The following is a 24089-nucleotide window of genomic DNA, read 5'->3' as shown; positions in this document are numbered from 1 at the left end:
ACTGCCACTTAGGCATTTTCCTTTCTATTCTCTTAAGAAGAGAGGAGTTGATGACCCAGAAAACCAAGGTCTTAAGTAAATCATTCAGTTACCTGACACCAGTCAGGGCCACCTAAGGATGTAGATTTATTTATGAATACAACTTAAAATATGATTCAAAACTAGTAAACATTTGTCTAGAGGTTCTCTCCTATGGCAAGGGTAGGGACAGGAGAGGGTTTTGCTATCACTATGCAATCTCTTCTTAAGAATAAAATGAATACTGGGGGCCCCTGGGTGGCCCAGTCAGTTAAGCGGCTGACTTCAGCTCCCATTCCCAAGTTGGAGCCCCAGTCGGGCTGTGTGCTGACAGCTTGGAGCCTGTTTCAGATTCTGTGTCTCCCTCTCTCTCTGTCCCTCCCCCACTCTGTCGCTGTCTCTCTCAAAAGTAAATAAACATTAAAAAAGAATTTTTAAATAAATACAAAAAAAGAATAAAATGAATACTGAAAAACACAGTCAACATTTTCTCCTAATTCATGGGGCAGGGGTGCGGGGATGGGAGGGAAATATAAAAATAACAACGCTTCTTTTCTCGTAAGTCTAAGTACAGTTTTATTTAGTGAGTAGTTAATTCTTAAGGAGTGAATATATTAGCCCCATTAAAATACTGACAAGATTTCTTCAGAGAAACACTGAAACTCATTTACAAAAAAATCAAGCAGCATGAATGCAATGATTTGGGGCAAAATCAGCAATTTCCTGGGCAAATACTTATTGAGTCTAAAATGTCCAAATTACAGTGCTAGGTACTGGACAGATGATTAAAAGCCATCAAGAACTTTACTAAATGGAAGGGTGCCCAGGTGGTTCAGTAGGTAAAGCATTCAACTATGGCCACGTCATGATCTCATGGTTTGTGGGTTTCAAGCTACCACATGGGGCTCTGTGCTGACAGTGTGGAACCTGCTTGGGATTCTCTCTTTCTCCTTCTATCTCTCTCTGTCTCTCTGTCTCTCTCAAAATAAATAAATAAACTTAGAAAAAAGTTTACAAAATGGAGAACACAGAGAAAGTACAACCTACTATGATACAAACCAGATAAAGCATGTCGATGGTGCACAGCATTATGGGACACAGAGGAGAGAGCCACTGATTCAGCCTGGGGACCCCTGGAAAGGGCTTACAGAAGAACAGACATTTCAGTTAGCCTCCAAGGATCCGAAGGGTGTTCTGTGTACTTTGTAAATTTTGTTGCTAAGCATTTTAGCTAAGTGACAGCCAGAATTACAAAGAAAGGAATACTTTCTTTGCAATTCCACATGGTTTATTTATAAATATGTAACTTTCTCACGCAGTAAGAGCACATGAATTAAGTCCAGTAGAAATAAACAAAATGTTTACATTTACATACGGTACATCTCAAAATATTGATTGGGATTGAATAATTGAATAGGACTGACTGCTCAATCGATGGAAATGAGGCCGATGGGGGGGCCAAACTGGGAGGCTGTGACCACAGAAAGAGCCCATTAAAGCTAATACTGTCTCATTTAATCATCTTTGCTAATAGAGAAAACAAAATGTAGCCATGTTTCCTTCAAGATCTTCCTAGCCATAATATAGCCAGGACTAAGACACCTGGCAGTATGCGGTGCAGGCCCCTTCTACAGCCTTCTGGAAAGATTGGAGAGATGAAATCAGTCCTGAAGATAACACTGATGTTTATAAAGCTCTTACGTTATATGAGTTGATTATAGTTTTTAGTGTTTTTTTTAAAGTTAATTTATTTATTTTGAGAGAGTGAGTGCACATGAGCTGGGGAGGAGCAGAGTGGGGGAGGGGAGAAAATCCCAAGCAGGCTCCTCTCTGTCAGCACAGAGCCCAACTCAGGGCTTGATCCCATGAGCCCCATAAAATCATGACCCGAGCTAAAATCAAGAGTCAGTCGCTTAACCGACTGAGCCACCCAGGTGCCCCAATTCCAGTTTTTTTTTTTTACGAATGACAAAATTTTAGAAAATTTCCAGGCAAATCTGTCTATTTTAAAATTTAATTTAATTAAACAAAAATGATGAAGAATGGTTTTGCTCCTCCTTAGGCCTCTTTGTTCTTTGGCTTAGATATTCTAGAATTAGACTTTAGCTACATCACTCTGAAACTTAGGGAAGAGAAACTGATTAACAGAGAGTTACACCGAACTTTTCTGGGAAATCAGTGATAGAGAAGGGAAATTGAGATCTCAGGTTTTCTTTCTGCATTTTATTTTCTCACTACTAAGGTATATGTTTATCCCAGGAAACTTACACAGGGCCGGGTACAGGCTGGGCGTCCAATACGTAGGTGTTTCTGCAGTAAGAAAGGGAGGGATAAAGTATACAGCTCGTGGGAGCAGCTCTTTCACTTGCCTAAAATGAGTATTTTGGTGACCAACAATGTGTACTGGTGCCTGCTTTTCTGTACTCCTGTGTCTTTTAAAGAGGATGTAACAAGATTTATGGGAAACCGCTTGTGATGAAAAGTGCCAGAAAGGTGGAATTTAAAAAAACAAGAAATTCATGTCCTGACTTTGCAACCTAACAACTGAATGTCTTTGGGCAATGAAATAAACTCTTGGCCCTCAGTTTTGTCATCTACACAGTGGGAATAATAATAATAGAGTTTCTTCCTGCCTCACCAGGTTATTGTGAGGAACAAAAGAAGCACGTGTGAAACTGCTTTGTTGATGTTCAATTATAGCAAAAATATTAGATATTCTAGATATTAACTACAATTAAAAAATTATAATTTACAGCTATACTTCTTTACCTGGTTATATTTTAAAAATGTAAAGTTTGAAAAATCTGCTTCCTTTGTTAAATTTTACTTCTTTGTTTAATGTTTCAATTTCTCCAAGGGTGAATTAATCTGTTTCTTTTCTCTTCTCCCTGATGAAAATTGTCTTTGATTTATTTAGTGTTCTAATTCAAGTGGTAACTGAACTCTAAAAAACTGGGGTCTTTAATTATGTTATTTGCTTTTCTGTAACACAAAGTTTGATTGGATAGGGCTCCTGACACAAATGGCTGTGCAGTGACAAACCACAGGTGAGATAAGAGCCCCCAGGATTTCAGAGTGACTATTGTCCTCATGTCCCCTCCCCCATCACCATTCCTGTTATTTTAATCTACCAGGGAAATGGGGAGGGAATTCTTTGCCTCACTCTCTTTTGCATCCAAACTATGGTTTTCTAGAAATGTTTTTGGCTCTCCCTGATGTGATGTGTTCTCATCCGGTGTCTTGCTCTTGGAATGAAACCACCAAACAGAATATGCAGGACTTGGTTAAAGAATTACAGGCAGTAAAGAGAGGAAGAGAGTGGCCTAAAGCCAAGACCTTTGTCTTTTTCTGCTGATTAATTCCCTTCTTCCTCTCCCATAAGAAGAGAGATCCACCTCCTTTCTGAAAGTGTTCAGTATTCAGTGCTGTTCCAGCATAATGCCGTGTAGAAATGGAGCTATATGGCCATCCTTCAAGGGAGCCTTGTCAACATTTAACCAAGGAGACCCTGGAATCCTTAATATAGAGATTTTTGTGTTGTATACAAGAGCTATTTTTGAACACTTTTATAAAAAAAAAAAAAGGATTTGTTTTCAGGACATATCTGGGATATGGTGATTTTTAAAGCCTCGCTGTCAGGTTAAATGAGAAAATGTTTTCATGTTACCCTGGTGAGGGTCATAGATTTAAGTACTGATGTGGCAGCATTGTTTTAATATTGTTTTTCCTTATCTAGTCCTTAGTATGAATATTTGGAAAACAGAAAAAAGAAAAAAGAGGAAGAATGTGATCTCTCAGAAGACTAATTAGGGAAGGACAGGAGCACTTTAGAACAGCAAATCTTGTCCTCTCATTTTTTTTTTTCCTTCTCTTTTGTCTCTTTCTACCAGCTCCCTCCTCTCCACTGACTTCTGATTTTTTTATATCATCTTATCGTTTAAAATTTTCTATTACATTGCTCTAATAATTTAACCGAATTAAAATCTTTACATTCGGCAGCAGTAAACCAAGTAACAATATTGGTCATTCATTCACTCATCCACTCACTCATTCAAGACATCCTCATTGTATTTCTGTAACATTGACGGGAGTAGTTCCTGAGTTCCCTTGCTGGCTTTGGGGAGACCCTCAGAACTGGTGCAGCCTCACACATGACAGTTGGGGAGGGGTTAAGGTGGGAAAGGAGTGGCCACTTAATAAAAACTGTATCTCTAAAGGAAATGATAGGCCAAATGGCTTCGGGAAAGGACAAGTAAATACCCGGAGAGAAAAGAGAGAATTTATCTCTACCAGTTCATCCCCACGGCTTTTTAAATATATGAGTCTTTTTGTCTTTCTAAGCTTTTGGAGAAAGTGAAAGACAATTTGGTATACACTTGGGTATTTATCTCTTGGGATGTGATGTCCCTTGGCTCTTACTTCGGACCTTTGTCCTCCGAGGGCTCCTGTCTCAGCTGGAGACCCTTGCACTGGAGTGTTGTCAACGACTGTGAGATTAACATTAAGAGCTTGTTACTAAGAAAGCGCTGGAAAGGGGAGACATGTAATCTTTTCTAATATGAGCCTTTCTACTACCTGGGTGTGAAACCTGGGTTAAGACTCTTAGCCACTCTGAGCCTTATTTTCTCACCTGCGAGGTAACCAAGTTGGACTCATAATCCCTGTGGTCTTTCCCTGTCTGTAATTCCCTGTTGCCCAGACTTTGTGTTCTGCCATAGATTAGTGGCCATTCAATGTAACAAGAGCAAAGCCTTGTGAAGAAATTGAGTTCTTGGAATATCTGATCAAAGGAGCTCCTGGGTGAATGAGCTTGTGCTCCGGATAGTAATAAAATCAACAGCATTATTGACTGAACCGCTAGGGTAGAGGGATGTGGAAGAATGTCTTAAAGGGAGAGAAAGGGTACACTTTCTCTCTCCCCTTCTTTCTGGTAAACAATGCACCACTGAATGCTGTGGAGAGTCAGCGGAATCACTTAACTTTCCCAGATCTGTCTTCTTCAGACTCATGCGCAAAACACAATGGTTAGCTTTAAGGGGGAAATCTTTCGTCCCCCTCATTATACTGCGCCAATCTATGCGCGTATGCCAGCAAGCAGTTCATATCCTCTTAGGGCAAACGTTACTGCTCTTTTCACTGGGGGAAAACTTTTCTGTATTAAGCACCTTGAACTCCGAGTCAAGGATGAAGGCCACATGAGCTGACATTGCCATTTCTTTAGATCCCTTCTTTTATTTAGTGAGACTTAAAAATAACATGGCTAACATTTATGGGAGGCTCACTATGTGTAGGATGACAGTAAAATTTATTATCCAAACTGAGGCACTCTGGAGAGTGTAAGGAGGGAGTACTGTAAATTATTAAGTGAGGGCACCTGGCACAAGTCACAATGTCTTGGCCCATCGGGTCATACGGTCCCTCCCAAAGAGGACCAGACGCGGTGCTAAATTACTTTAAACTCTGTTAATCCCCATGACGATTTTACCAGATTGTTCTTACTGTTATTCCCATTTAATAGCAGAGGAAACTGAGAGTCAGATGGGTGGCATGACCCTAGGCCAAAGCCTCATCCCTCATATTTGAACTCCAAGCCCAAGGCCTGCCTCCAGAGCCGGCACTGAGGCCTTCCACGGTCTGCTGACTTCTGCCGGGGATGAGACACACATACACACACCCCTAATTAATTTGCCTTGCTTAGGGGAAGCAGGTTTCTATCAAATGTGTTCATTTATATATATTTTTTAATTCTTTTAAATGTTTTATTTATTTCTGAGAGAGAGACAGAGTGTGAGCAGGGGAAGGGCAGAGAGAGACACACACACAGAATCTGAAGCAGGCTCCAGGCTCCGAGCTGACAGCACATAGCCCGACGCAGCGCTCGAACTCACGAACCTTGAGATCGTGACCTGAGCCGAAGTCGATGCTTAACCGACTGAGCCACCCAGGCGCCCCTAAATGTGTTCATTTATAAAAAGGAGCCTTAAAGAGTGCGTCAGACAGTTCTAACATAAGAAAGACCGTAACGTAATAGCCTCTAAGCCTGTTTATATGGACACCAGATGCTATATAGCTCCCCCCCCCCTTTTTTTTAAGTGGTCCTTCGAAAATTTGGACAAAGGGGTTAAAGGAAGCAACAGGAAAGGAGAACTCTCACAGAGTGTTGAACAGTCTTATAGGTCAGGAAAAACACACTTGATGCTTTTTTGATGTTTCATGGCTGTATACATTTTTAACTTTGACTAGATACTGAATGGGGAGGTTAAGGTGGATAATTTGATCGTTGTACTGGCACCAAAGCAAGTATTCCTTTATTCTAAAATCTGTCATATTTGTTCCACTTCCCCTTTGCTCTTGGTTTCCAGTACCGCCCCCCTCCCCCTTCCTCTCAGAGTTAAGCTACCCTTTATTTTGGACAACACTATCACACACATGATTGAGTCAACAATTTATGGCTTTTAAAAATAGGGATTTTGTCCTCTCTTAGGTTTATTGTTTATCATAATCATCTTTCAAGTGAAAAGGCTAATTTACTCTTTCTATAGGAATATTTTAAGCTTGATTATCATAATATTACAGCCGCCTGAAAAGGTCTAAAACGGGACATTGACCTTGAATGTTTTCTGCATTTAGCTCATGGTGCTTAACATTCAGGAAAGAATATAACTGCAACTCATTTATTAATGTATAATCTGAAAATGTTAACTATGGCTCTGTAAATACATGCCATGCAGATTACGGAAGGCTCATAGGATACTATAAAATGCGTTTGGTATTTTACCAGGGTACGTATGTTGGCAATACAGCATAACTAAAGTCACTTTTTCCCATTGGAGCTACTGTACTTTATAATTTATTTTTTTCCTGATATTTTACCATGTATATCATTAGCTTGACAAAATGAAAGTAAAATAATCCCGAATTAATTAAACAGAAACCAAATTGCCTCCATCAGTTTCTCTTCCTTTGATTCTTTTTTTTCCCCCACTTTCACAAACACTGGGAAGTGTTTGGTGGGTTATGGAGGTGAGGTAATTGCTCCCCAGAGAATGGGCTCTTCACATGGACTTGGTAATTTGGGAAGGGGATGGATTTATAGGACAAGAGGTCTGTCAAAAGGAAAGGTTTTTATTAGTGCTTCTGTGGAAGTGATCACTTTCCGTAGAAATGATTGCTTCTTGCCAATCGAGACAATAATTTAAATATCAAAGCCTGTGCCCTAGAAATGAAAGGCAACAGAAAATGAGGTATGATGAATTGATAGCGGTTGGGTAGTGATATAAAGTGGTCATGCTGATTCCGAAAAGGAGTCTTCCTGTTCCCCGTGGGAAAGGTACGTGCTGAAGCAGGTTTACAACGTAAGAGAATTCCCGAAGCACAGATGAGCAAAGTAGGGGGAGACAAATGAGGTGGACCCGCTCAAGGCCACCCAAGTCCTGAGCAGGGCAGAGGGGATCCTCCTATCTAAGCCTCTTGCTTGCCCATCAGTGTTCTTTTCCCAGGGATGTTCACGGTGGGTTTTCCTTCAGAGTGAAAGATAGCAGGTTTTAACAGTCTTGGCTTGCTTTTTGCAGTATGGTACATTATCCTATACATAGTCTATCAAAGCCAGCAGGGAAGATGGTTCAAAAAGTTAAGCAGCTTTTTAAAGGTTTCATGGTCTTGAGGAAAGATCCACAAAGGTAGATTGTAAGGCCATTTGCAAATCTAAATTTGTTAGGCCTTGTTTAGTTTTAAATATTTAACAGATGACCAATGTGCAGTATAAAATCAAATTTGCTTCAGAAATAGCATGACGACTATAGACATTTTAATACAGATTAGTCCTGTTACTTTTCGCAAAAGGAAGATGGGAACTAAATATAGCTATTAACATGCAATAATGGCAAGAATGAACATTTCTCATCATCTTTTAGCAACGTAAGGATTCATTGTTGGAATGTTTTAGGAAATGATTCTGACTAAAACACAGTAAAACTTCCGGTATAGAACACAGGAAGCTACCTTTTGTTGGCAGGTGAGTTTTGCTGGTTGCCGGTCTGTTTTTTTGAAATGGAAATGAAGTATATTTTCTGCTGGTGTCTGTGCATGAGTCAGGGCCTAAGGATGAAGTTGTTTGGATATTTCTGACCGTACTGTTTAAGGAAAAAGAGATTGAAACTATGCGCCGACCCAGGGCCTGATGCATAATAGATGGATATTAACTAATTTATTAATACTCTGTGTGAAATAGTCCTAAGAGGTCCTTTTATTTAGTTCCATGTATCCTGCTTTGGGTAGACTCCTTGTGGTAAGATTGTGAAGTGTATTGCCTGATTAGCAATATGTGTTTATTCTAGGCTGTTTATCTATGTTTGTTTCATTTTTCTCCTCGTATCCTTTGTAGTTGAGATTCTAAAGGTTTATGCTCAGTTTTGCTCATGATGTGTTTGTTTCCTGTGATTATCCACTGTTTCCCCCTTCAAGGTGAGACAACTGTGGCTGGGGAAGATTCTTGAGATGACTAAGCTGTGTGTTCATAAAATATTCTGGGAGCCGTTTCGCAAGTTTAGTGCAGTAGATATTATTTTAAATTTTAAATTGGTTAAACTGGATTCAAGACAGTAGGTGTAATCTTAGGTCCTTGACTTGTAAAGGTAACACTCTATTCCCAAAGGGAAGCATCCAGATCCGTGTGTGTACATACACTCGTATACTTCTGGCAATTCAGAAAGCAGCTAGCTCAGTGGACACTGTATCTTGCATTGATGAAATATGGTGAGTGAAAGATCAGTGGGGACTATACACCGGATGTTTGTGCATGTTTCTCTGTGAGCAAAGCAAAGACCTACACATGGAAAAGTCTAAATATGTTTAAAATATGTACCAATGAAATCAAATGGTTCATAATTGGGCAAATAAGTACCCAAAGGGAAATAAGAAAATTCCAGGAAGTACAAGTTAACTCCTATGAAATGTGGTGACTTAAGGTCCATCGGTAAATAATTAACTACAAATCTTGTCTTTAAGAAGCCATTTCAAAGGAGTAATAAACAGGTTCTGTCACAGCATGATAATGCAAAGAAACCAAATACAGTACAGGATTCTGCACAGGTGCAAAATCTGAATGTGTTAAGTACTTTAAGATGGGTTGAGTGCATTAAATAACATTAAATAATCTTTATTTAAAAAGAAAAAGTCTTGAGAAAAAAATATAAGAAACTTTTTTTTTGGTATATTATTTAAAAATGTGTACAACTGGATCTATCAATTACCCTGAGAATTTTAGTTTGTTCAGAAATGAAGATCGTAATCTTTGAACCAAAGATGTTTTTCTTTCTTTCTAATGCAGCTTCCATATTTTTTATTGTATTTTAGAAAAATCATGTTTCTATTTCAAATGCCTTTTTATTTATTTTTTTAATTATAAAATGATTACATGTCTCATTTTAGATTGAATAGACCAATCTTTTTTCTTTTTTTTTTTTTTTTCCTGGTGTCTGCAGAATGCTTGGATTTTCTTCTACATCTCAAAGCTCTTTTAATTCACTGCTCACAACCAAATTTACATCTTAATTGCAGAGTTCACATTTAACAATATAGACAGCATAATGCTACTGGTAATTAAGCTTTTACTACCTGCTTTTATACAGTATTCTCAGGCACAGTTTTTGCTATGTGAGTTCTCATCTAAAAACTTGTATGAATTTAGCCCACAAATAAAAGGAATCAGACCCATATCTTAGATATGGCTAAATACATGGCAGGGAAATTGCTTTCTTCTGGGGGGGGACCAAATCATGTCTGTCATTTTTACATTCTGAATTTTAATGTGGCTGTTCTATTTTAGTGTGTTTTCTTTTTTAAAGACCTAGAAAATTTGAAAGGGTTGAGAGAGGGAGTTGAGTTCTGATTTAGTGACTTCAACTCACACCAAATATCTGAACTAATTTATTTTGATCTCAAAGATTATACTATTTATATCATAGAACACTTACGGCACAAAAGGTTGGTAGCAGTAGAGCTGAATTGTATCAAAATGTGGGTCTTCCAATCTCCATAAGGTAGCAGTTTGTCATAAGATAGCCGGTATCTATTCCAATACATTTGGTTGTATAAAATAGACTGTGGTTTAAAGCAGGACCTAAGAAAACTCTTTGTTCTACGGAAACTAAAACACCTTACACATTATTGAAGGAAAAATACCTTTCTCTTCTTACACCACGTTAAAAAAAAAAAAAAGAAAAAGAAAAGAAAGAAAGAAAACAGCACTTTTGATTGAGAATTCTTAGTTTCCTAAATTATCATCTGTAAGTGGCCAGACTCTGTGATGATTTACAAAATGCTTCTGGGTTGATTTTTTTAAAGCATTCAGAGTGTGTTATGTATAGACACAAATACGCACACTGCATTTTATTTGGAAACTGATGTTTTGGGTAAAATCATATATTTGTATATGCCTCCCAGTTTGGAAGCTTGTATTGAAATAAGTATATGATTAAGAACACTTTTAGTGCACTGTGTAGTAATGCTCTCCATACCCCCCGCCCCCCCCCCCCCCCCCCGCCAAATGCAGTGTTTATTTTGTAAAGTGCAGAGATGGATTTAATGCACTATTTCCCCCTACAGCCCTGAGACCCCCACCCCTGTAACTGGAGAAGCCAATCTGTCCTGCAGTTGAAAAGCTATGCATTGTATATCTGTATGTAGGGAGGCAGGAGGTAAAGAAATGTTTATTACACTTATAATTTGCATGAGCATTCCCTCAAATGGCACTGATGCACTATTTCCTCTTCTGTAGTTGTGCAAAACTGCATTCCGCCTCGGAGATGACGATCCCAGGGGTTCACATGCCCGAACAATTTGGAAGAATGCCTTTGATTTTTAAAATGCCCAGTATGTATCAGGAAAGCAGGAAAAGACGCGATTACGAATAAATGGGAAAGTACAGCACTAAAGGCGAAGCAGCCCCCAGGGGTTGAAAACACACACAACGGCAGGACAAACTTAATTCTCTACCTTCCGCGGAATCCTTTCCCAAATTAACTGAGAGTGTGCGTGAGTTCTTCTTTTCAAGGCAAAGTAGGTCTTAGGTTAGAAACCAAAGACAAATCCCTCCAGTGCTTAGAGAGTTAAGTTAGTTATGTTTCTTTTGTAGCTTCCCAGAGAAAGAAAGAAAGACAGACGGAAAGGGGGGGAGGAAAGCAGTTATCTGCTGGGAGCGTTTCGATCGCTAGCGTCGCCGCTCCCTTTTTCTCTCCCACCGCCGGTTCTCAGTCCCCTCGGTTCTCTGCACCCTGCCTACCTGCCTGGCTCCGCTCGCTCCGTGCAGTCTCCCGTCGCCTCCCTCCTGATTGGGCAGAGGCCCCCCAATCGGCTGCGCGGCTGGGCCGGTGGGACTGCATATGTAAAGCCCTACTTCATATTAATAAGCTCCAATCGGGGCTTTAAGTCCTTGATTAGGAGAGTGTGAGAGCTTTGGTCCCAACTGGCTGTGCCTATAGGCTTGTCACTAGGAGAACATTTGTGTTAATTGCACTGTGCTTTGTCAAGGAAACTTTGATTTATAGCTGGGGTGCACAAATAATGGTTGCCGGTCGCACATGGATTCGGTAGAACTTTGCCTTCCTGAATCTTTTTCCCTGCACTACGAGGAAGAGTAGGTACCTTTTTCTTTCCTTTTTTAAAACTCGTCGTGGGGGTGCGCGTAGGGGGTGTGTGAGTGTGTGGACGGAATGTATCTTTGCACACTGATTCAGGTAATGCCCTGGGTATTTTGTGTGCACGAGTGCTTGTTTGTGTCTGTCTTGTGCCTTTTGTGTTGAGGGTGATCTCCTAATTCAGTAAGTCGAGAATTGTTCTCTGACTACAATGTTACCTTTGAGGCAAAGCTCAGTGACTGTCAGTAAAACAGCTGTGTGACAGTCACTTCTTATTCAGGTGCTAAGAATAGGCACTTGGCACAAATGCTTAGTGAACTGTTAAAATGCATCTTTTACTAGGACCCATTTTCCCAAGGAAAGATGTTTTAAAATACAATATTCAAAATGATTTATACTATTGAGTGCCTCTTATGTATTTGCAGTTTGACAGATATTTTCAGCTCCCTGTCATTTCTTACCGCACAGAGTTAGAGGCAAAATTGCACATTTACTAATTCTCCTTCAGAGAACAATTTAAAAACTAGCCCTATGCAATTCAGGGCTAGAATAATGTTATTTGCATGGTTAGCGTTAAGTCGGCACTTAACTGACAAATCAGTCCATTAAGTAACATGAGATTTTCACACATTATAAATATTTAAGGGGAGAAAAAACTAAAGAAGAAACACTAGTGACTTTTAAAATTTCCCCTTGAATAGACGATGTTCAGATTGTGGATTTGTGCCATGCTTCATGTCCAGAAAATAGAGAAAAGTACTTTTGTTCTTACATGCAGTTTAATTCGTATTTATGAATATCTTTATGCATATGGGTATATATATGTATTTGGAACCCTAGAGGTGGGGGAGAAGCGTATGGGGGGTAGGACAAGTAAATTAGGCATTCTTGAGTAAACGAGTAGGTCATAAACTTAATTTCAACGCACTGTTAAGATAAAATATTAGTATACCCCGGGAGCTGTCACTGGATCATCTTTCTGTTGAGTCAGTTATATTGCTTTGCTTTCACATTACAGTAATACCAACTGTTATAATTCTGAAAAGAGTGCTCTTGGCAAACATCTCTCTATAGATTGTGAAGAAAATCTAAAACTCTCGAAGACGAGGTAGTGCATTATAGGTAGATGTCCACTAGCTGTCCTTAGTGACTGCATATTGCATTGCTTTGTAATTAAGTCAGAGATGAAAAGTGATTTGCAGTCTTAGTGCCTGCTCGTGTCTGTATGAGTGTGACTGTGTGCGTAGATGTGTATGCACACTCGCACGTGCATGCACACACACGCACACACTCACATACACACTCACGCAAGGTATATTCTCCAAGAGATGGACGTAGGGAGGAACTGAAAGATTGGAAGGTTGTGCCTGCTACACTTTGAAACACTCGAAGCAAGAAACAACCTTAAATTGTGTGAAAATAAAAATGAAAAACAAACAAAGGTAGGACTGCCCACCCAAGTGTAGTCTGAAGGTTGGTGCACCTGGGCTGTAGAATCGGCGAGTCTAAATGTCTTCTCAGGAAGGAGGCGTTATCCAAGCTCACCCAGATTCTGAACTTTCTCCCATAAATAAATAAACAAAACAAACTCTAAAAATCCCCCAGAAGCTTCTTTTTAAAGTAGTTTTCTTGAATTTAACTTCTTATAGCTAATTTGAATAATTAGTTTAGATAAGCCTCTTAAAGCAGATGCATTTAAATGAAATCAGGGCACATGTCCTTTTGGCTTTGGCGCAAGATTCAAACTAGCTTTCTTTTTGGCTCAATTAAAAGTCATCTTTAAAAAATACAGATTTATTGTCTGGATGCAGTTCTGATGGTTACGTGGTTCACTGGACAGACAGAAAGATCTAATGCTAAGCAACGCATCTGCCTCTCTGTCTCAATTAATAAACCACAGAATTTATACATGCTATTAATATTCATAGTAATTGTACTGGGTTAAACCCTATCACGTGTGTGTATACGCAGAAATGAAACCAGAGTTATGCAGTTTCAGAGGAAAATATTAGACAATTTCTGTTTTGGAGGCTGTTGAAAAAGATTCATACAATTTATTGACCACCATTAGGAGAGCCTAAAATGTTAACCTCTAACTATGTGTTTTTTATTTTAGGAAATGTGCCAGCACATTAAAGAGCATAATACTTGAAAGCTTGTTTCACATTTAATAGCAGTAATAACTGATAGCATAAATAGATGAAAATAATATATCTGCTCATTTTGACATATGTGTCCGTCTAATCATTCTAAATGAGTGTGCTCATCACATGAATCCCTTTCAACCTCTGATTAAAATGTAACATTGACTACAGGATTATAGAGCGGACTTAATTTTACTGACTGTTTTAACAGTTGTCACAGCTGTTGGAAGAAGGAAAGGCAATTGAAACACTCGAAAACAGGCAAGGCGAGGAGGGAACAGTTTAGTGAATTCAGCCTGATGGTTGAAATCCAGGCATTGCAAATGAAACAGATTTGTGTTTGGAAATACCTGTTTGGAGCTAAACAAGTTTTATTTTGTATGGTCCACTCTTTCTGTGTCAGGGTTTTGATTTTTTTTTTTTTCCCTTGGCCTCATCTCTCCTTGTTAAAAGCTAAGGCAGACTGAAACACAACTATCCAAAAGTAATACTAGAATGTCAAAATATATGAGATAAAAATAGGCAGGAAGGAAAAATGTATACAGTAACAACAACAACAAAAAGCCTAAATCAGAGCAGATACGATTTTTTTTTAAGAGGAGCTTGCCTAAGTCACTTTAGATATGATATTATTTGAGAACTATGAACAGATACTTTAAGTTTATTTTTCTAAGAAAGAATATCTAAACTCCAGACTTGGAGCTCATACTACTTTTCCTCCTGTTTTTATTCTGTAAATCTGTTGAAAACACCTGCAGCCTTAAAGGTAGGGGGTGTAGGTGGGGTTTTCAGATGATTTCTTTGTAAATTGCTGGAAGTGACAACTAGCTTGCACTTAGGGGTGACTGGAGAGTCTTATAACCTTGCCCATCACAGCACTAAAGAGAACAGATCAATTCTGTTTTTCTGAAAATATAATAACCACTGTACATATCCCAAACTATGTCCAGACAGTGTGTATTATGTAACATATGATTTTTCTCCTAGGAATAAGCAAAAATAGGTGTCCCTGAGTTAATGGAATAAATATTGAATGGGAGTGGTGAGGAAATGATGGGCCCCCCATGTTTCACCAGCCCTTTGTGTCAGTGCATTTATGTATTACCTTATATACATTTGGTGGTAAGTTTAGAAATCCTCCTTTTACAGAAAGGGCTGGAATACAGCTTTCCCTTTCCTGGGCAGAGGCAAGGGTGATAGTGTTGGCTGGTTCTTATAGTGATGGTTTCTCATCTTAATGTGTTTATGGCACTGCTGCTTTATTTACTGAGCCTAGTGTTGCAGCGGTAATTAACCCATGTTATTAGCAAAGCCCTTGTGGATATCCATTAATTCTCTTGCATGGATGATCATTTTTCCAGTGTTTTCCCCCCAATAAGGTATCATTGTTCTTTTTTTTTTTTAATTCTAAATTGACGGCCTTTGATATATTTCTTTGATTTAATCTGACCTGTAATATATACTGACCATCTTATAAAAAAGGATATTATAATTCAGCTTTTAAAATTGCTAATAGAAGCTGAAGAAAAGATTTTTTTTGGTTTTCTTTTCAAAGTAAAAAAGAAAAGAAATTAAGGTTTAAAAAGGAAATAATATAGGAAATCAGGCTTACCTCCAGGTTTTCCAGGTTTTAGAATTTACGATAATTTGTGTCTTTGAGGTCTTTTAATCAGATTTTTAGTTAGTTAATAACACTTTAGGCATTTTTATAAAATATTGAGCCAGCAGAAAAATACTTGTGCTTCCTTTGCTGAGAAAAGATAAGGACCATCTCATTAGCTGGGCCATACTTTTGCAATTAATTTTAGATACATGGTGCTATTCATCAAAGAGGGCAGGTAACTTCTCTATGAGTCTATTTAACAATACTTTCACAATACCTTACTCCTGCAAGAACTATAGACAAAGAAGAGACCCTGCTTTTGGAAGGTAGGCATAATTCCCAGTCTCAAGTCCGTATCACTTGTGAAAAATTCCTCAACATTTGTTTTAGCCTAGTGACTAAAGAAAAGATTTCTTTGTTTTACTTTTAAAGTGCTGCGCAGCCCTGAAGGTTTTGCTTATGTGATTTCATAAAACAAATTAAAACCCCTGCTTATGGTTGATACTTTGTCATACAAGTGGCAATTGATAGCAGTGATTTCTGTCAAACCAATGAATAGCAAATAAACTTTCTAGAACCACCTATTAAGCATTGAAATAAGAGGAGAGCATTTGAGGTGTTTCGACAGAACTTTAAAGTCATTGCAGTAGATAAGCTTTGCTTGAAATTTTGCTTCATCGCAAATTCATGGAAGAGAGAAACAATACAACGTTGATCTGTTATAAGTGCATATGAGCTCCGGCCCTAGCCAGCTCTCTGGAGAAAATCTTTGATTACACTGGCCCAGTGTGTTCAGTTTTTATCTCTTTTACATCCACTGGCCTTGTATTAAATTGTCATTGTCCTAAAGCACAGGAGATAGAAATGAATTGCAGTTCTCTACATTCTCTGACAGTGAAATATTTAGGTTCTCTTTCTCCAATCATACTTATGTGTATATTTGATAGTGCAGGGATGACACCAGGCATCTCTGCTGCTTGACATTCTTCTTATTGCATTTTATGTGTTTTGCTATGGATTATTTTCATAGCCATGTGTGTATGCGTGTACACGGTCTATACAGTTACCAATACACAAATACACATACGGCACTTTAAAATCCAAAGCAGTCGGTAGCATGCACACATGTGTGTGTTTGCCTGTATGGTATGAACGTGAAGTACGGACCTATAAGGGGAGACGTATATGCGTAGAATAGAGATATGCTGCTAAGAGTGTTCATAATACCTTTATATGACAAAGTGAATCTCAAGTATTTTTCTAACCAATTAGTTGCCAGCTAAATTTGCCAGGCATGATTTTAACCTGGAGCTAGGATTTCAGGTATTTGCCAGGTCCCGATTTTAAACTGAATTGGTTGAACTGTGTAGAAACACAGGTAACAGGTAACCTAATAAGTAAATTAGTTTCTGATTTCATGAATTTTCTAACTGTGATCATTCCTAAATTCAATATCTAGTAATCATAAATAATTTGTAAAATAGGAAATAAGCTACTAATATTAAAGACATAATTTAATGGTGTGGGCCCATATCCAAGAAATAGTTTTGAATCAGATCTTGGCTGCATTCTTTTTTTATACAGAGGCTTGACAGATATATCTGAATGTAAACATGATAGCTCCCAAATAAATGCAAAAGAGGACTTTTATTTGTCTGCATTACATAAATATGTCACTTTCTTATTCTTTTTCTTGCTGAAAGCCACTATAGAAGACTAATAAGCGTTACATTTCTCTAAAGTACATCACAGATTTTGGTATTTTTGAATTTTACTCTAAGAGGTAAGTTTAGAGACCTGTGGTTTTGCTTAGTAAATAGGAATGAGTGTTGAGAGAGAACATTTACCTAACTGCACTTTCTATTTTAATTCTTGTTCTTATTTATATTCTTGTTTAAATTCCCAGATTCATTTCCTACCTTTACTTGTATGTATAACCCTTGAGCCCATTTAATGTTTGGTTGTTTTTATTTTATTTTATTTTTAAATCTTGCTGTTTCTTTATGCCAGTCCATCAGACCCAAGTTAGTTTCTTTATTATCTGAGGGTGATAAGTGACAGGCTTTGCCTTTGGAAGGATTTACCTGGCATCTTATTCTGGTTTCCAGTTCATTTTAGACTTCTACTTTCTACGATCCAGCAAACCTCAGCTGCTAAAAATAATTTCCATTCAGAGTTTTAGCAAACACATCTTTCCTCTCTACTTTTTCTTTACAGAAGTGCCAGGTGTTTCTTTTTCCTGATTTGGACAATATTTCTCAATATTTTTCCAAATTCTAGCAAATTATACAAAACCATCAAATTGAAAGGATTTCAATTTTGTGGTGTGTGTGTGTGTGTGTGTGTGTGTGTCTGCGTGCATGCGGGGCACATGCATGTATCCATTCCCCTTTTTAATTAAACATTTTTTTAAAATGTTTGGAGGAAACGTGCTTTTTATGTTTTGATTCCTTCAAATGTTATGCCATCATAATTTATGGCAATGAATGTATATTTGGAAGAGAGCTCACTAGGGCAGAGCATTAAAAGAAAAGGTGCAGTTTTAAATAAATTGACTTCTCACTGGTCAATTAAAGTCCATTTCAATATCCTGGCATAGATCTCTCTGTGCATTTGAATATAGATATGTAACATTCAGCACTGACCATTAGAAATGCAATCTATGGCCGTGGCTCTGGCACTTAGAATCTATTTAATACTTACAGTGTTAAACTCATGGACAGCCTACCTAAGATTAGATTACATTGTAAAAAAAAAAAAAAAAAAAGGGAACTTGAAACTAAATTTACATTTTAATTATGAAAGGCAGTCTTTGTCATATACATTCTTCTGTGCATTCTCATGTTTCTTTGAGTGAAACAAAACTGCATATATACTTTTCATCATTTTGATTGGAAGTACACATTATGTGTAATATGCTTTGGCAACACTTACCTAGCCAAAGAAAACAAATTAATACTGGGCATACTGAAGGCTGTCAGGCATATCACAAATGTGTCAATTTGACTTTGCTTCCTCATACACCTTCTCCTACTAAATAAAAGGGAAGCTACCGATAAATTCTCATATTATACCAGAGATGGATGGCTAATAGGAGTGTAATGAAAACCAGCTTGCTTGCTTCCTTCTCTTTAAAACTTTATGGGAATGCAGACAGCATTGATAATCATGAGTTTTGCATACACACACAAAAAAGGAGTATAACTTGAACTTGTTCAGATCTTTCTGCTTTTGTGGAAGTAACAAAGGGATTTATTTTTTTAAAAGTCTCTGAAGTGGCGAACCTCAGTTGCTCCTCTGTGTGAAGTAAATAAAGACTTGAAGAAGTGGAGGGTCAGAAGGAGCCTGGGCAATCCATCTTGAACAAGGGACATCTCTTTTTGTTGCACTGTGCATACGTTTTCTGAGAAAAAAAATCTTGTGCTTTCTTTTCTTATGCCTTATTCAAAATGCAAAACATGAAAGTTTAAAAAGAACTTACGCAAAGAAAATAGAAGCATATTAATTTCTTTCTCCTCCATGATCAGAATGTTCTCCTTGTACATGAAAATTCCTTTTTCATTAATTCTAGGAAGAATTTTACTTATTGATAATGGCTTTTGAGAATTTAAATAGAAGACACATTCAATAAATATGTTTACTTTGCTTTTAATATAATGTGAGTTTAAATGCTTTAAAAGGTTTTTGTTCCCCCAAGGCAGTTATGATAATACTGTTACATTTTATATTTATAGGAATGTTTTTGCTTTGAAAAGAGTGTCTAAAATTATATCCAGAGTTACCAAAAATAGCGAGTGATATGAAAAATTATAGAGACCAATGTACTTATTTAGAGAAAAAAATTCAAATGTGAGGTTGTTCAATCGATTGCCCTTTGCCCTCCATAATTCCAAATGATCATAGAACTTTAACTTCTCCAGAAGTTAAATGCTTTCTTCATCATCACTAATCTATTAAAACAGACCTGATATTTTGAGGGGGAATATTATACCTGTAACCAACTGCCCATGACCATAGAAAGGGAACGATGCATATGGTTGACGAGAATTCCATCTGTTTCCTATGAGAAAGCGACTGTATACAGTTGGTGCTGGGGCCGGTAAATGACAGAAGCATCCTTTTATCCATAGACTTAAATGAGACCTGCCTCATCAGTCATGGGATCATAGTGTCACAGATGGAAAAGCAACCATCAGCTGAATTGTACTGAACTACATACTTGACTAATTCATCTTATTGCTCTACACATCTAAGGAAAGGCTCATTCTATTCTTGGAGTCTAGACAGCATCAGGAGTTGGGCTCAGGTGGGAGCATGTGGCCGCCTTTTTCTGTTCTTTCCTAGCCATTCCGCAAAGGGAGGTGAGGAACAAATGGACAATTTATGCACAGAAGCCCAAGCAGACATTCTTTCCCAGGGTCTGAGATCCATTACTCAGTTGTTCAAGTACGTTTTAGATTTCTCTTATGTTCTATAAATGTCATTGTTGTCTTTCATGCTCCAAAGAGCTACCCATAAATGATTAGGTATGTCTCTCAATTCGTACGAACCATGAACTGGTATAAGCATTTTTTAATAGATAGAAATGGAGAGCGGATCATCTACTTGTGTTAGCCTGGATGATGATTCCTTCCTCGTACCTTTGTATGGAACTGTTCAGTTGGTTAAGTCTGAAGAATGAGAAAAATACTAAGAGGTTAAACACTCAAATTGTATTTTTTTTATTTCCTTATAGTGAACAAAAGTTTAATGTCTAGAGCATTTATGAGGGTTTTAATGATTGGAAAATCTGTCCTGAGAATGTGGTCACCATATGTGACAGCCTTGCTTTCTATCTTGTCTCCAGTTTATGGGGTAAGTTCGGTGATATTGTCTATTGTCTTACTTTGCTTACGTTATGGAACCTCTCTGCCTTCACACTGAGATAACCCGAAATGTGGGGGAAATGCCTGCTTAGTTCCTAAAAACATCCCTCAACCCTCTCACTTGCAGCAATATTTTCTCTTAGAATTTCTGTTTCTATTCATCTGTTGTGCTAAAGGATGACTTACTTTGCTAAAAGGTAAGTACGTGATATTCGTCTGTATCTGCATACACAGTATGTTAACCCCCTCTCTAGTTCCAAAGAGATTGCCTCCAACTTTCCATCTTTGTTTCCTCGGTGTTTCTGTTTGTTGTACATTCTAGTTGAGTGCTTTTATGGTGTTTTCTTGATTGTTGTCAGTTTGGGGCACTCACTGCTGACATTTTTGTTAAGTTAATGTCCCAGCACAAAAATCCCTGGCACACTGGAATCTGGCTACAGGGCGTGGAAGACACAACTTCTGTGTGAGTGTGTGTAAATGCAGTTAGTTAGTGGGGGGTTTATCGGATAGCTTGGAGAGGAGCAGTACAAACTGTTTTCAGTAACTGTGCTGTTCATACACCTGATAAGATTGAGAGAGCTTTTCGAAATGCTGATAGGCTTTGAATAAGAAAAGAATAATCACCACCACTGGCACCAGCTTATCGGGAATGAAGTAAAATGCCAACACTTTTACATTAGCAAAAGTAAATGTTTTAGACACTCTGTGCCTTTTTTCATTCCAGTTAAATAGTAGGGGTGCTTTTGAGTGTGCCATAATGAATAGAAGGATTTATTACCTCGACTAAATTACAGGTGAATATGTTGATAAAGGAACCTTCAGCCTCAACAGCAGCTTCTTTGATAAGCAGGTGCATCTATGCTGTACGTTCTCAGGAGAAATTAAGTATCCCTTTTTCCACTCCAATTCTATTAAACATCATTTCTGATGTTAGAAGATGCAGTTATGGCCTGTGTCAGACAAGTCCCCTTGTTTTCCAGCAGATGGGAGACAGGCATTTGAAACTTAGCTTATCAGACTTGTAAAATGCTAGCGTGCTGTTATTCAGTAAGTTAGGGCATGTGTAAGTTTATGCCACTTGTACTCAAACAGCAAAGCCCTGGGTAAGAAATCTTATTTTTTCTCGGGACCGGAACGAGATTAATTGTAAACTTAGGATACTTTAGCGAGAGGAGGAACATATCTGCCCAAGCCACAGCCCATTTTAAAGCACCTCCCCTTAAAAAGAGAGGGGTATTGGTTTTGCTCTTAATATAAACCATTAACTTGACCAGCTCAACCCTCTTCTCTTCTTTGTAATGTGACGCCTACAAATAATTTGGTGTATTCAGATTTGATAAATGATAGTGCAAGAGCAGATTGATTGATTTTGGATTACTATTGATTACTCTCAATGAGATCACTGTGACACACTCGAATCAATAGTATTCGATTAAGCAAGGCACCACCGTTCTATACATTCAGCAGCAGTGGGGAATTCAGGAACAGAATGTTCACAAGCTGATAAATTGACAAAGCGTTCAGCTTTAAATAGCCCTTTGTTCAGCACTAGTTCCTTAAAATATATTTCATTGGAAAGTTCGTTTTTGCAACTCTGGGCCTTTCTGCGGAAGAAAGGTCATCAGTTTAAGGTTTATTAAATTTTAACTAAAAACAACCGGGCTCCATTTAGGTGTAAAATAATTTAAGTACCACTGCGGGCAACCTTCATGCTTTTGAGCTGTTGCTCAAAGGTTTCATTCTTTTATGAAGATGTCAATTGTAAACATAAAAATGCATCGCTGGAAATGTAATGGTTTAAGATTCCAGCCGAAATAAAAATTCCTGCCTGAGGAAAGCACTCTCATCAGAGTAAGGTGGTCTTCCCTGGGCTCGCAAGCGGGCTTGCGCAGGAGCAGCCCTGCGAGGCGGCGGGCGGAGACCCCCGATCCCGCACACGGCTTGCTTTGCCCTCTGAGCCACGCTGCACGCGAAACACCCAACGTCACTGGATCCGAGAGCCGCCGCTCCTGTGGGTACCCTGAAATCTTTCTGTCCTGAGCAAACTTGCAAAGTCGCTGGGGAGGGGGGGAGAACAAAACCAGACAAACCAACTCATCCGTGGTTCAAGTCCTCTGGTGAAGGCTCCAGGATGAGATGTTCCATCCTGGCACAGTCTTGGTGCTTTGGAGTGAAGCATGTGCCCATTATATGGGATGGCCTCTCAAAAGAGTGAGTGTTACAGTCAGCACTGGGCTGCGTATGTGAACCATCGTGTGTGTGCAAAACTGGCGTTTCCAGTGAACGTTGGGGCCCCTCTGGCCTGAGGACCCCAAATTATGACAGGTTCAAATTAAAGACATACTGAGGTAAATGGTCCCACTTTGATGATAACGAAACAGAACAAAAACAAAACTAGAGGTAGCATTCGAGGGCGAATCGGTAGGAAAGTCAAGTTTGGAATCGTGAAATTCCCCGACAGAATTTCAGCCTTTTTTGCATGAAAGTGAGGCAACGGGGTTCTAATTCTATTTGGTGGCACCACACGAAATTGCCATTTTTTTAGGTCAAAAAATGGTCAAATATCAGCATTTTCATGTGATTCAACGCAATAATTGAATTCATTCCCATGCTGCTCGTATTATGTAGACAAATTGAAAGCGACAACTGTTATGTTTTTCTTTTATTTTGTGATGGGCTGTGTCAGGTTACGGGAGACACGTGAATTCTGTCTACAGTTAAGGCGAGTATATCACGGTATCATTTAACAACTTTTTTTTCCCCCTCTAACACTACCAGAGAGTTCCCAAGTCCCAAGTATTATACACACTGAAAAAGTATGCATTTATCTGGATTCTCACCTGTTGTCGCTAACCTGCCTGAGAATCCATGTGAGTTTTTCCTCTGCTGAGGAATAGCATGGTACCAACAAGGGAGGAGGTTCTAGTCCTGACCCTCCAAAAAGAGCATATTGCCAAAGGTCAACCGGAAGCAAATTGGGGAAGAGGTGCCAACGCTTCAAATATTTCATCCTCGCTTTCATTCATTAACGGCACCTCAATCTGCTAATTAGCACTTTGCCTACACCACTGTGGGTTAGGCAGGCGCAGAACTCCCTGAGCTGGCCGGGGAGCCCACGATGCTTTATTGGCTGCTGCAGGTGGCAGAGGTGCTTCGGGAGCTGTGACAGAGTGATCCCAGAGTCCCCATTTGACCCCCCAGATGTGCAGCTCCTATTGGAGCTGTGCTGTGCTGACCAGCCCAGCCGGGGCTCTCTGTGCCCACCTGTGGGCAGAGTCTGGCTCCCAGGGAGGAAGGAGACGGGCTCTGTCCAAGGGTAGGAGAGAGAGGGGTTACAGTGCTGCTCCTGGAAATGTCAGCACCAAGTGCATCTTGACTTGGGGTCACGTCAGGACCGGGTAAGTTTTTCTCCCTCTGGGTAAGCAGACGACAGCTTACATCTTGTTTCAGAGCAAAGGAGGGTGGGCATCGTTTACCGGAACTTGATTGAGCGAATGCCTCCAACTGGTCCTACTGTCAGTCTCGGAGTTTTCCTCCGTAGTGCATTTCCCCCCTGTCTGTGGCACTGAATTTGATTTATTGCTGGTACTAAGATCAAAAAAGAAGTCATTCCTTTTGATGTTTGCTATTAGGCACACGCAGTGCAGGGTGGGAGGCTTGGGGGAGAGCGGTCTTAGCATCCAAGTTACTGTCCTGGTCACACGGTGGCCACTGATGGCAGAACATATATTTTGGATCTCTGTCCATTTTGGATATAAAATTCTGTGAATAGAAAGGTTGAGTGTAGGGTGTTTTAAATTCATAGTTAGGTTTGCTTCAGGTA

General features: G+C 39.0%; 1 protein-coding gene across 20 annotated transcripts in view; it reads left to right on the top strand.

Moving 5' to 3' along the window:
* The window catches only part of ESRRG (estrogen related receptor gamma), a 630244-nt gene that overhangs the window by 389570 nt on the left and 216585 nt on the right, over positions 1-24089 (top strand). Inside the window, exon 1 of one of the 20 annotated variants that reach the window (XM_058701231.1) lies at positions 11359-11657. The exons of 16 other annotated variants lie outside the window; for them this stretch is intronic. Coding sequence is in view for 3 of the 4 variants with exons in the window: in XM_058701215.1 (XP_058557198.1) it covers positions 11598-11653 (56 nt within the window). In the remaining variant the exon portion in view is untranslated. Of the gene's footprint in view, positions 1-11358; positions 11658-20155; positions 20256-24089 lie in introns of those variants that run through there. 3 more of the 20 variants (XM_058701215.1, XM_058701216.1, XM_058701217.1) reach the window with 3 other exon arrangements.

The sequence above is a fragment of the Neofelis nebulosa genome, chromosome 15, assembly GCF_028018385.1.
Source record: "Neofelis nebulosa isolate mNeoNeb1 chromosome 15, mNeoNeb1.pri, whole genome shotgun sequence".
Lineage (NCBI taxonomy): Eukaryota > Metazoa > Chordata > Mammalia > Carnivora > Felidae > Neofelis > Neofelis nebulosa.
Note: the sequence above shows the minus strand (reverse complement) of the source record. Positions and strands in the feature narration are given on the sequence as shown.